The following is a 14,563-nucleotide window of genomic DNA, read 5'->3' on the forward strand; positions in this document are numbered from 1 at the left end:
ACCATGTGAAGATAACAAGGGGAAGATGGCCATCTGCAAAACCAGGAAGAAGGTCCTTCCCAGACACCAAATCTGATGGCACCTTGTTCAGACTCCCGAGCCTCCGGAACAATGAGAAATAAATGTTTATTGCCCAAGCTACTCAGTCTATGACAATTTGTTACAGCAACCTAAACTAGGGCAATTTCCTTTTGGAAAATAAAGAGAAATGTATCCTTTCTATGCTTAGATACGTTTTATTTTCTGTTTTTTAATTAAATGCACATACTAAGAATTAAATCTGATGACAACTATTGTGACATGACTTAAATTTACTAAACATTGAAGAAAATATTGTATACAATTACACAAAAAATTCATTTAAAAATCACCTGTTCTAATGTCTTAGTTACACACATATATATTTAGTACCTAGTTTGTAGTTTTGGCTGATACTTAGCAAGGTAACTAGAACTATTTAAATCCTGCTCAATATGTTAAAAAATTGGATCCAGAATACATTAATATAATAAAATTAGTATTAATATTATTGTACATTGTGGAATAACTTTAAATAGATGTTATGAAATTCATATTTTATACAATATAAGAAACCAACAAAAAGAGAAAACTATAAATACAGTGAAACTTAAATCCAGGTGTTAATTTCCCTTTGACAACTGGAGTTGATGGTGATCTCATAACCAGATGATTTGTATTGGTTCATCTAGAGTAACATTATTCACTGTCAGATCAATATTTAATATCTAAAAACAAAGTAAAATGGTAATTATTGTTTAATCAGAACAGTGCTGTTTTTTAACAAAGATTATTTCCATATATAAATTCTCTCTAAGTTACAGAATAGTCTTTGTTTCTCTCTTTTTGATGAATTTTTATTCCAGAGCATTCGCAACTATTTCAGTAATAATCTCACCCAACCCACTCATTATACAGATAAAAATAAATCCTACAGAGGTGGAATGGTTGTTAAAAGACTGTGAAAACTAAAACTATTAACCAATTATCTTGATTTCTATTATTTTATTCTTTCTTCATATTCCTAAACATGGAATTATTTATAATCGCATTACATAAATCTCTATGCTTCTTGCCCTCAAATACTAGGGCACATTTACACACAAAAATTAGACTGGAAATATGTTTTCTTTTGTATCAGTCCCAAAATGCTTTAGGATGCTGAATTTATTGCTAATAATTTCAATTTTGTTGTGTTAGTTTCTTTCACTGGACAGAATCTCAATTAGACCATGTAGGGACTAATTATGGAGGTGACTAATTGAGCAGCTGTAGTCAATCATCTGTAATATTTTTATGATATGATGATTTCATTAGACTTTACCATTGCTTTTTCTCCAAAGCACTCGCATGACTTTCTTTTTTTTTTTTTTAAGATTTTATTTATTTATTTGACAGAGAGAGACACAGTGAGAGAGGGAACACAAGCAGGGGAGTGGGAGAGGGAGAAGCAGGCTTCCCGCTGAGTAGGAAGCCTCATGCGGGGGCTCGATCCCAGGACCCTGGGATCATGACCTGAGCCGAAGGCAGACGCAACTGAGCCACCTGGGTGCCCCTCACATGACTTTCTGTGCCTTAGCTCAGAAAATTTAGATTCAATTATCAAATATGCAAGAGAAGAGGAAGAGAATCAACATTCCTTTTCTGCTTACTGAATACCAGGCACTTTCTTAGAGACTTTATAAAATATACTCTTCACTAAAACACAACATTCTAGGATTTATTTCCCACACTGTAGAGTAGAAGAGTTGAAAAGTAAAAGTTAAATAATTTTTAAAGATACATATTAACCAGATTTGTAACTGACCCTCTTACACCAAAACCTAACCTAGTTCCTTTATATCAAAAGTGAAAAGCAACAAGTACATCAGATAATTTTAATGCCTGCACATAAGGCAAAAAAACATAATTGTTGCTAGGAAAATGTTTTAAAAATTCTATCAGTAGAGGGGCACCTGGGTGGCTCAGTTGGGTAAGCATCTGGCTTCAGCTCAGGTCATGATCCCAGGTCCTGGGATAGAGCCCAGTGTCAGGCTCCCTGCTCAGTGGGGAGTCTTCTTGTCCCTCTCCTGCTGCCCCTCCCCCTGCTCATGCTCTCCCTCTCTCTCTCTCTCTCTCTCGAATAAGTAAATAAAATCTTGTATCGATCCAGCAATTAAATCATGCTTTGCATGTAATTCCCACACCGATGGAGAAGGGCAACCAGGATAAAGAAATTGACCACTCTCTACTTTTAGCATATATCTAGAAAGGTTGGGAACACTAGGTGCTCATAAATACTTGTTTTATTAAATGAATTTAAGAAGGAACTACTCAATTGTTAGTAGTTAAAATTAATATCTTCTTTTGGAATCACTGAGGTAATAAAATATCATAAAAATTTCTTCTTAATACTTAAAATTCTTTGTGAATTAGTTTGGAAGCAGTGGAATGAGCTTTTTTCTATAAATGATGTGTTTTTATACCAAGTATCTGGTCAAAATGAACTTGAAATAATACTTGATATGTTAAAATATCTAATTTAACATTGTTCACCTGACTGTATTCAGTTTATTTTTATAGTAAAAGTTAGGAGCTTTATTTTTACCAATGTAGTACTAAATAAAGAGAAAGAAAATATATATAGCAAATTATCCTTTTTAATCTGATTAAATTTGGCCAGTTCAAAAACACTGATTGCTAACTGTGATCGAAAACCATTGACTATCAATTCCTGGAGAATTAATTTTTCCCTTTGAAGGACTCAGTTTCTTGGTCTGCCATATGAGATCCCTGGACTAAATCAGTGATTCCCTTACCTTGCAATTTTATAAACCGGTGAAATTTTAAAAAGAAAAATGGGGGTAAGGCACTGATTTATCAACTTTTATTTTACCAAGGAAGGACATTAAGGACATAAAGTATACAAAACTTTAACTTCCCAACCTTGATACAATTTAAAGAAATAAAAGCATTCTGATGCCAATATAGTAATGAAGACATAGTTCTATATTAAAGGGGAAATGACACTGGCCTACAAAACAGCAGTAACAATAGGACAGCTATTAAGTTTCAACTGGATGGAATGACCTTTCAGGTGCTGTTCACCTCTCACATTTGTAAAATCTATGAGGAACTAAGACTGTGGTCCAAGATACAATTATTAATTTTTTAAGTTAAAGTCAGTCAAACAACTAGCTGTTTTATAAGTTAGGTATCTGAAGTGACTGCTGATTAAGAGCTAGTTATTTTTATCAAGCTATAAACCCTACCAGGTACATACACACACACAGTTTTAGTGGTAGAGACATAGCCTTGTACTTGGATCATTTATAACAGTTAGCTGTTGACTAGAATATATGTCATTTTAAATCTACCTTTTTGGGACACAGATTCCAGAATTTAGAATTGGAAGGAGCTGAAGAGATTGTTCACTTGCATATTCTTATTGAATTTGAAAGGAAAAGGAGGCTTAAAATTATTTGTTCTAAGTAAAAACTAATTACCAGCAGCAACTGGACTTTAACATAAAAATCCCAATACCTTGTCTATTGTATGAATCATACCCTTATACACCTGTATGTGAAATAATTCATGAGTGCCAATAGACATTTCTATTAATTGTGCAAGGATTCCCAAATATATTTTATCCAAGATGTATTAAATATTTAAATGTAAACATTCTATAATTGAAAATATATATATATTTTGAGGCACTTTACCATATAGGGATAACAATGACTTAGAGGCTTAATGTAAATTTAATCTTGCTTTGATTATGTCAGGAAAATTGTAACACAGATGCCACTAGGTTGATTCGTATGACAGGTTACTAAGGATGATAATATGGAGATCAATTTGGAAGTTTAAGGAAAATGAATAAACAACAACAGAGGTCATAGGCAACCCATAATTATGTTTTGTTAGGGTTAGGTAATAGAAGACATCCATATAGATGTTTTGAAAAACTCCATTAATTTTTTTTTTCTTACGTCACTTACCTCTTTGTCTGGTTCTTGAGTAAATTTAACTACTTCTGTATTTCCATTATATATGAGATTAACCTCATTAACAGAAGTCCTCCCTTTCCCCCATATGGTGATGAATCCAAGCCTCATTTCATTTTTGTTTATGTAACCATTTTTCAGTATAGTGCTTGTCAAGGTATTCTATAAAGAAAAATAAGTAATTTAAACTTCACTTTCAAAAGCAATTAAATCTTTTAAAGCATGTATCTGTTAACCAAAATGTATTTCATAGTACAGCAAAGTATTTATTCATATATTTGAAATGAGGTATGTTATACAATAAATATAAAATATGGAAATATAAAATATGGAATAAAACTTCAAATATTATTTAACACAATTGCATACAAATGATCTGACATGAATACATACCTGGTTTAAATTAAATTGTGCCGAGAAATATAAGCCTTTTTCATAGGTGTCTGTAGAGAGAAAAAAAGGTAATATATTTATATTTCCAAAGAAGAAAAATAGTAAAAGCAAGAATATTTTGTTTCTCTTTCCTAGTATAAAGGGTATCAAATACCATCAAGTTATATCTCATTTTTCTCTAAGATAACTTAACTTGTTCAAACATAGTCCAAAGAGCACTGAAATATGAAGGATGAATCATCAGAGAGGTCCCTAGAAGGACAGGGTAGGTTGGTGTGTGTGTGTATTTATGTGTAGGAGGGTAACAAGAAGGAATGACAGGTCTAAAATCACCTTAACATAGCTCTGGGAGAGTGAAAAAAGTCCAAGAATAAACAGAATTGGGTGATGATAGTGGTGGACACTTACTGGCCACTTCAATGACACACAATATAATCATATCTAACAAGCAAAATGAACATGATGGAAACTATTCTAGTGTCATTTGAGAAAAATATTCAGTTGCTAGGGATTACTATAGGTCTACTGAAATCAAACTGATTTATATCCATTTCTTTAAGTATATTTATATCCATTTCTTTAAGTATAATCTTGCCATATTTAAAATCAATTTTTAAAATAATTTTACAGCTAAAATTTAAGTGCTTACTATTTGTCAACTTTTAAGTACTTTATCACACTGCTCTAAAAGGTACGTCCTTTTATTGTTCTCATGGTTGAAGAGGAATGTGACTTCCAGAGAAGTTAAATGGCTGAAAGTGAATCACATAATTATTAACGAAATCTGGAGTCAAGTGCAGCTTTCCCTGAATTCTAAGACTGTGTTTGTATGTAAAACCAAACAAGCATGGGTAAGGCAGAAACAAGTGTTAAAATAACATTGAGGGGCGCCTGAGTGGCTCAGTCGGTTAAGTGTCTGCCTTCGGCTCAGGTCATGATCCCAGGGTCCTGGGATGGAGTCCCACATCGGGCTCCCTGCTCTGCAGGAAGCCTGCTTCTCCCTCTCCCACTCCCCTTGCTTGTGTTCCGTCTCTCGCTGTGTCTCACTCTGTCAAAAAAATAAATAAAATCTTTAAAAAAAATAAAATAAAATAACATTGAAAAAGTAACAAATTTTAATTGCCTTTTCCAACTTATACATGCCAGCACTGTATTAAATAATTCTTTGAAAAATTGCTTAATCTGCAACTAATTTTGCCTACACTAAAAATTAAATCATATTCTGCCTAAAACCTTTTTTTCTATACACTAATGTATTCATGGTTTATTTGATACGTGTTTTAAGGCAAATATTTTAGTCTAATTTTTAAATATACAGTTATAGCTTCAGTTTTTAAGAGCAATTTTTTAAAGTATATAACTATGAGATAAAAGAACACAAAAGTGAAAGCTATTAGGAGGATATGGGCAGTTTTGTTGTTGTTTTAATAAATAAGCAAAAAATACCACATATGATCTCAGTCAAGGGTACACATGTATCTATTTCAAAGACAAGTAGGACAAAATAAGATTTTACCAATCTACAACATTATTATCTAGAATGGTCAAACTTTACTTAATATACACAAATTTCGAGATAAGTTTACAATAGTCTCCCTTTAGGTGGAGGAGGTTAGATTCTAAGACCCCCCTATTCGGTACCTGAAACTACAGACAATACCAAGCCCTGGATATACTAAGCTTTTTCCTATAATACTTACCTCTGATATAGTTTAATTTATAAATTAGGCACAGTAAGAGATTAACAGTAACTAATAAAATAGGACAATTATAACAATATACTGTAATAAAAGTTATGTGAGTGTGGTCTCTCACTCTCAAAATATCTTAGTGTGCTATATTCATTCTTGTTGTGATGATGGGAGATGATAAAATGCCTACATGATGAGATGAAGTGAGATGAATGACTTGGGCACTGTGACGTAGCGTTGGACTACTACTGACCTTCTGACACTGTCAGAAGGAGGATTGTCTGTTTCTCCACCGTGGTTTTCCACGGGTAACTGAAATTGCAGAAAGCAAAAGCATGGATAAGGGAGAACTGCTATATTTTGTCTTTGATTTTCTTTGAGAAAAAAAATATGTCAGCAAATAATATTTTATAAAATGTGAATGTACTTAAAGGAGGAAATAATTCCATGCCTATCAACTAGATTGATGGGCTTGCTGAGAGAGAAAACTTCTTTGGAGATTCTGACCTGATGAATCAGACACTCCATAAGCATTTGTTGTATATTGTTGTTGCTATTTACTCAAGAAACTTCAAGGGATTATCTGAATTCTTCGTACTTAATTACAACAAATATAATGAGTTTGTGAAATATAATCAGAAAACCCCAAATTGGCCAGAATAATTTTGTATGCTTACATGGAATGATCATAAATAAATATTTGAAGTGTGTTGTTACTTTCCAGTGATTAAAAAATAAAATCTCCCATGAAACTTTAATAGGGTAAAGGTCATACCAAGTTATTTCATTTGTATCTTAGTTTGATAGGGAGAGCTAGAGAAAAAATTTCTAAGAGAAGCATTGTCTCCCTTGCTGTTCAAATGAATTAACTCAATTTATTGGATAGGTAAATTCAAAGGTTCCAAGACAAGGATGCAAATTATGCACAACTCAACTTTACAACCCTGGGAAACTGTAAGCAAATTCAAAGTACAGCCTGCTGGGCCCAGGTGAGAAAGGCTGCAAACTTTGTTGAACCCCAGTTAATGTGTTAACGAAGGTCAGGACTCTAAAAACATAGGATTTTAACTGATAGAGGTTGATTCTTCACCTTAAATCACAAAACACTGGGAAAAGGTTTTTGTTTTTTTTAAGAGTCTTGCTTTTTACCATATGATTCTTGTATCAACCTTCTGATATACTTTATTTACTAATAAATAGATTCCCGTTTCTTAGGGTTGCAAAATATTAACTATGATTTACCTAAAAAGATGAAAAATACATTTCTTGGCTAGTAATGAAAGATCTGTCTTCTGTGGATAATTTATTTAAATTGCACTGAACTGCCCCATGAGAACATCAGCTCCACACAGATGTTAGTTTTTACGTTAGTATTTATGTAGTTTTATTGTGTTAGGAGAATGTTCAGAACTCCCATCTAGTAGAGTGGCATTGTTAATGACAGTCAATAAACCTAATCCACAACTCGTGTTTACTTAACAACATAATAATCACCTGAAGGTGATACCTGGGCTTGTCCCCAAATTAATGGAAATTAAATGGTTCTCAGAATCTGCATCCTTAATAAACTACTCCAAGTGATTCTGATGGCAATGGTCAGCAAAGCACACACTGCTGGAAGCCTAGCAGTTCTGTCTGATCTTAAGAAACAGTCATGGAGTAAACATAGATCTAAGTTTAAATCCTTAAACTTTTCATGTAAAAAATATTGAATTTAAAAAACAAATAGGAATGAAGTACAGAGACCAAAGTTGAGTCTTGTTTCTAGGCTATCTCATATTTTAGAGGCACCCTTTATGCATTGCCACGTGCGCATAGCATTTCAGTTCAGATGACCTCACACGTACTGAATGTCTGTCATGTGAATGGCACGGGCCACCTTCTGGGAGTAACAGATGATCAATATACATTCTCTGTCCATATACATCTCTTAGTTATTCAGACATTTACCATAGGGATTAACTACATTTAGGGTAAGAGGAAAGTCTTTGATGTTTTTAAGTTGATTTAGCTAATTATTCAGCTACTTCAGCTTTGGATAATATTATTAGCCTTTCATTCAGCTTCCAATGTACTAAAGTAGATAACATAAAAGCAATGTGAGATAATATGTATGCCATCAATTACATTTATTTACTAAATGGGACACTTACCTATACTCTCTCCATCATCCCAAAACAGAGATCCCTGTGCCATCTGATTAGTATCTGCAGCAACAATGAGCTTCATGTAATTTTGTCGACTAAAAAAAAGAAATATAATTTTACCTATGTGTATAGAACAGCGTATGTATAGTTATGATATGGTATCCATATAAGTATCCAAAGGAAAACAAATAAGAATATCAACTAAGGAGAATACAAACTGTTTTAGACAAAGAAGGCCTTCCCTTAATAATGAGTTACTAGGAATGATATAAACCATAAAATCCTTCATATTTAATAGAAAATATCATGCATGTCTTTTGATCTCAAGAGATCGCCTACTTAACAGATCAAAAGGGGACTCATTTATAATAGTTAAAGCCATATTAAGTTTATTGATATATTTATTTATTATTCTCTCTGCTAATCCTGCCACTGACCATTAAACATGACACTATATTAATAGCATTTTTTATCTATTATAATTTAAGCATTTTTCACATTTCCATACATAAATCACTGAGTTATCATTGGAAATTATCAATAAGAATGTGAAGAGTAGCCTGCAAGTTGTAATTTCTAACCTTAAAATGGGCAATACCTCCCAAGCTTTTGCCTACATAGGCCCATCTGTGAACTAATTATCAGCTTCCTTCCTCACTGTACAAGTGATTTGGTTTGACAGCCTCATATTGCTAAGGAAGGATTTCTCAGACAAATTATGCTTAGATATAATTGCCTTTTCCAATCACAAATGTTGAAAGTTGTACTGCCATGTAAGTTCCCTAAAATATCCAGAACATCTAGAGTTCAAATCTCTATAGCAACTTGGTATTATCCATGTAAAGATGTCATCATGTCTCAGCATGACTACATACATATATGTATATGTATGTAGGCATTTCAGTTCATAGCTGCTGGGTAAAAGATAAGTATATCTTATTAGCAACATTAAAAATCTGGTTTAACCTACAATTTTCCAACATATTTAAAACTTAAGATTAAAAAGTGTTTCACGGTTTACATTCTACCCTATCTATATACCTAACCCTGATATCCTATTTACTTTGCCCCTCTACATACACACACACACACACACACACACAGTGGCCTCTCTCCTTGTCTCTTACAACAAAAGGATTCTTCAAGGCCCAATTTATAAATGGTCTCCTCCACGAAGCCCTCACTTCTCAGATATAATTATTTCTCTCCTCTTTAATTGATATCAGGGTAGAATATTGAAAGAAATGGATCTGGATTGTTCCAGGAGATAGAAAAAGTCCATTCACACCAAATGGGGCTGTCAGCATGTAAATCACCAAATGAGTGGATATAGCATGAGAAGAAAAGAGGAACAGAGACTGAGTCCTCTAGAATCTGAAAGTCTAAGCCAGGAACCTAGGCCACTCTGGTAAAAGGATTTACTCTTACATCAATCACAAAAAATCAGTGGACCCATGATCTCTGGTAGGTTGGGCATATTGCTGAATGAGAGGGAGAGAATACCAGGTAGGGGTCCTAGGGCAAAGAAGAGAAGGTCTTAGCCAGATCATCAGTTATGAATGGTAATGTGTAGAAAATATGAATTAATATGAATTATCTTTCATCTTTATATGGGACAAGGCTGTAAAAAACAGGTCTGGTTCTTCTGTGGACAGCAGTGGACTTGTAGTTTGAAGAAGCAGTGATATCGTCAATGGATACCTACATTTTCATAGACCAAAGTGAGTTGGGAAATACTTCACAGGACTGACAGAAGGAGGTAGAAAGGGGGAACAGAAAAGGTGGAAGGAAAGAGAAATCTTCTGAGCAATATTGGCTTAAAGTTTATAGAAAGGTTCATTTAAGAAATCATGTTTCAATGAAGTAAATAATATTTCTTTCCACATGTCAGAGGCATCAAAAATGATGAGTACTTAGGTAAAGCAGCCACTCAAAATACAAGACATTCATTTATCAATATCTTTGCATATTTATACAGAAGACATGAAGTTTTAGTTGGTATTTTGATCTGGGGACCTTTCTTTTTTTTTTTTTTTTTTTTTTAAAGATTTTATTTATTTATTTGAGAGAGAGCGAATGAGAGAGAGCACATGAGAGGGGGGAGGGTCAGAGGGAGAAGCAGACTCCCTGCCGAGCAGGGAGCCCGATGCGGGACTCGATCCGGGGACTCCAAGATCATGACCTGAGCCAAAGGCAGTCGCTTAACCAACTGAGCCACCCAGGCGCCCGATCTGGGGACCTTTCTTACTATTAGAAGGAATATCATGTTGGAAGACAATTTTTTGTGAGTCTCAAATATCTACATATCCTTGCATATGGGTGGGGAGAGGCAAAAGGAGAGGGAGAAAGAGAATCTCAAGTAGACTCTCTGTTGAGTGCAAAGCCCTATGTAGGGCTTGATCCCACGACCCTGAGATCATGACCCCAGCAGACATCAAGAGTTGGATGCCCAACTGACTGAGCCACCCAGGTGCCCCTGAACTATATTTTAATGGATGGTTTTAAAGCAAACAGTATTGGAAGATAGGGCAGTGTTTGTTTTTAAATTAATTTAAAAAAATTTATTGGCCCGTATAATAAAGATAAGTCCCCTTGAAAGCAAAGAATGAACAGATTTGCTTACAGCCCATTATAAAGGACTGAGTGCCTAAGCCTGGAGTTCCTTAGCTAACACAAACCTCCTACATTCGCAGCATCTGCCTAGGCCTAGTCCACTCCATGTCATCCCCATAGGACTTCAGGGACAAGGAAAACTGGAACAAACATGAAATTCAAGTCTCTTGTTATGCCATGAGTAAGAAAGACATTTGTCTCTTACCCAACATCCATGACACTGTGACAGACTAACTTGTTCATTTGGAAATAGGGTAAAATCTCAGACCCTTCCAGTTCTTGACAATTCTAGCATGACGTACCTCAAAATTTAATCTGAGCTCTTGTAAGCACTTCACTTACCTGTAAAATGTGTTTTTATCAGGCTCTTGACATGGTAGGATGTAACCACCACGGACATGTAGGTTTATTGTATATAAAGGAGCGTTAAATACATGAAATTCTCCTCTGACACCAATATCTTGGCCCTGGAAATGAGAAGGTTAGAAGGAAGAACATAAGCAGCAAGAAATGGAATCATCAGCAATATTGGTGTTTGATGTATCAAACAAAAATATTGGTATAAGTGTATCATAGACTTAATATAAAAATTAATAAAAACTCAAACACATATTCGGGAAAACATGTTACTTAAAGTATGCACTTAGTTCTTAGTTATTAATAGCTTTGAAAGTAATTCACCACTATTTGTTTTTGTGATGCTCTCATTCAGAAAATATGTGGTTTTTGAAAGGTCACAAAAGTTATTCCTGACTTGTCATATACATTATTCTTGGAAGGACTGTATTAGCTTTAATGATAATTTTGCATATTTGATACAGGACAATGACCTTCTTGTGTACAATGTGCACTCTCTATGTTTATTCAATAAAATAAATCAATGACTCCATAACGAACTATGGCAGAATAAATTAACTCTCTTTCACTGTGTGGTAATTTGATTCAGCTGTAATTAGCAAGAAATATCTTACTCTTTTTAAGTGTAAAGTAAACCAGATATGCCACCAATGAAAAGGTTAGGATCAAATTGTTACTCATATCCTTTTAGTCAATTCCCCAGAATTCCTTAACCACTTACCGTATGATAATCAAACCACCGGGCATCAGGGACATAGCCTTGTACAGTGTCAGCATACTGGAATTTAAAAATACAGTCATTAAAAACATATAGGCCAAGAAAAATAATATTTTGTGAACAAAAATATATGATAAGACTTACAGGTTCCAACACAGGAGTAACCATAAACGCTGGACCCCACAAGAACTGCTTGAATATATCCCAGGTTAGCTTGTCATTAAAGAACCTTGACAAAATATTTTCAAATAATTAAATCAAAGAACTTCATTTCTCCTGAATACCATAAAATAATTATTCAAATCACATTTTGCAGTATAGACTTTTGTGGACTGAAGTGAAAACCAAACTATAAACAAATCAAAAACAATTCTATCACTTGGAATTTATGTTCAATAAGTAGTACAATACTTTATAAGTTAATGTAGACTATAACTAAACTTCCTGACAAAATACAGAGAATTTGTATAAGGCCAACTGAATGAGAAATCTTTGAAGAGAATTCACAGAGGTACAAATATTAACTTTGCCTAGTAGATCAACAAACTAGGAAGCAAAAATTATAAATACTCTGAAAGAGAATTGTGAGGCACGTGTGCTATAAGAATCTTGACTCAGTAATTTAAAAAGATTTTGCTTCCCAGAATCCATAATAAAAAAAAGAAAGAAAGAGAAAAAAGGGAAGAAAAAGAAAGAAGGGAAGAAATAGAAATGAGCCAAAAAATAAAAAAAAGATTTTGCTTATTTTATTTAAATTAGAACTCACTGAATAGTGCATTTAATGTATTTCTGAATTTCAGATACAAATGGAAACACCAAAATCTGTTTTCCATAGTTTGAGAATAGTCACTATTAAATGTCCACATTTTTTCTCTAATTGAAACAGAACTGCACATTTTTGTTTGTTTGTTCTTTTGTTTTTGTTTTGTTTTTCTACAAACTGAGATTCGCCAAGGTGGACTGCTGAATTTACTGCTTCATGGACTTCCCATGGGAAAAAAAGGCCCAGATGTTTTCAAAAGGACAAGAGTCTGCAGAGTTAATAATAATATTTTTGGTTGGGGACTCAGTCCAGAGTTGATATTCTGACTCTTCTGGGAAGTTAATAGGGAGAAGACAGAAGGGGAAACTCTGGAAATAAGAGAGGCAAGATATTAATAAAATTTTACCAGAAATAAAGAATGGATTATGGTACATAAATTAATAAAATAACTGGAGGATAATGTGAATTTAGGAAGACCTATTATTTTTTAAGACCCTATCATCAGAACAGATGGCATATTGATCAACCTATTATTTTTATCATTTTGCCTTGCATATTATTATTTAATGTAGTAAATACATGCTGTGTATTTTTACTGATTTATCAATTGTGCAATGTAACAAATCACCTTACTCAATTACTCTGGTAATATAGAGTACACAGAAGTTAAGTTTGATTATTTCAAAGGTTTTGTTATTTTTGTTTGAATGTATTGTTGTTGTTGTTGTTGTGACATCAACAGTAAGAATTAGCTTGTATTTGCTAAAATTTTTATAACTATGCTCCATAGAATAGAATTTTAAGATTTGATCATATATCAGTTTGAGTCTTAAGAAGTGAATCAAAAACAATTTTCTAAGGAAAATGTTAGAACTGTTCTAGGGTACTCTATAACACACCTCCAAGAAGAGGTGAGATGGTTTTCTTCAGTCAGGCACATATATATATGGTAGATTTACTTAACTGCTATAAACTTCAGTTAATCAAATCATTATATAGAGATAATATTACTTGCCTCCATTTTTAAAATATTCAATATAATAAGGTATGTAAATCTAAACACTGGGTATATAGTAATTATTTCTAAGACTTATTATTTTTCAATGACTGTTTCATTTTTAATATCGTCTTGTTTATTAATATCTGTTTATGTAAAATGTGTACCAAAATAGCAATGAAAACATCTCCAATTTCAAATATCCTACACTATATGAGATTATTAAGTAAATTAAATGAAATCTATCTCTTTTTGGCAGAAAATAAGAATTTGCACTTACTCATGCAAAAGGGGTCGAATAACAGTGCCACCATGAGCATGAATTTCATGCATCTGTGTATAGAAATAGGGCAATAAAGTGTATCTAATATTTAGAATATTCCTTGACATTTCAGAAAAAGTTTCATTCCATAAGGCAGGATCTTGTCTCTGAAACAAAGCAGAATTAAATAGTCATAAGCTCTTTTCCTTGTTTAAATCATAATTTTCAAATACATGTTTGGAAAATAAAAAGTACAAAATAGTATTCATTCACTGCCATGTTCTGTATACTTTCTTCACAAAAATCACAAAAATCACAAAAATCTTATGCAATAATATTTCTAGCTCATATGATGGAGAGAGAGAGAACATAATATTTTAATAAGAAAAATGCAAATTACACTCAGTTTGATTTAGTTTAGATGAACATATGTAAAGAGCAGTTCACATTTGAATAGATGGTAAATACATTGCCAATCATGGTGATAATCAGTATAGGGATGAAAAGACTGGAAAAGAACTGAAATGCTGAACAAAAGTAGATTGAAATAAACAGAGACATGCAGAGCCCATCGTGGTGCCCCCCACATTGTGTGTTCTCATGAGAAATGGATAAATT

General features: G+C 33.4%; 1 protein-coding gene across 1 annotated transcript in view; it reads right to left on the bottom strand.

The window, feature by feature from the left end:
* Positions 1-677: 677 nt before the first annotated feature.
* The window catches only part of SI (sucrase-isomaltase), a 95,205-nt gene continuing 81,319 nt past the window's right edge, over positions 678-14,563 (bottom strand). The window contains exons 40-47 of the mRNA XM_034988686.1: positions 13,964-14,112; positions 12,068-12,152; positions 11,927-11,983; positions 11,191-11,315; positions 8,242-8,330; positions 4,398-4,447; positions 3,999-4,166; positions 678-746 (exon numbers count right to left, since the gene is read on the bottom strand). Coding sequence (XP_034844577.1) covers positions 678-746; positions 3,999-4,166; positions 4,398-4,447; positions 8,242-8,330; positions 11,191-11,315; positions 11,927-11,983; positions 12,068-12,152; positions 13,964-14,112 — 792 coding nt within the window. The remainder of the gene's footprint in view (positions 747-3,998; positions 4,167-4,397; positions 4,448-8,241; positions 8,331-11,190; positions 11,316-11,926; positions 11,984-12,067; positions 12,153-13,963; positions 14,113-14,563) is intronic.

The sequence above is a fragment of the Mirounga leonina genome, unplaced genomic scaffold (genome assembly GCF_011800145.1).
Source record: "Mirounga leonina isolate KUSES-001 unplaced genomic scaffold, KU_Mleo_1.0 Mir_115, whole genome shotgun sequence".
Lineage (NCBI taxonomy): Eukaryota > Metazoa > Chordata > Mammalia > Carnivora > Phocidae > Mirounga > Mirounga leonina.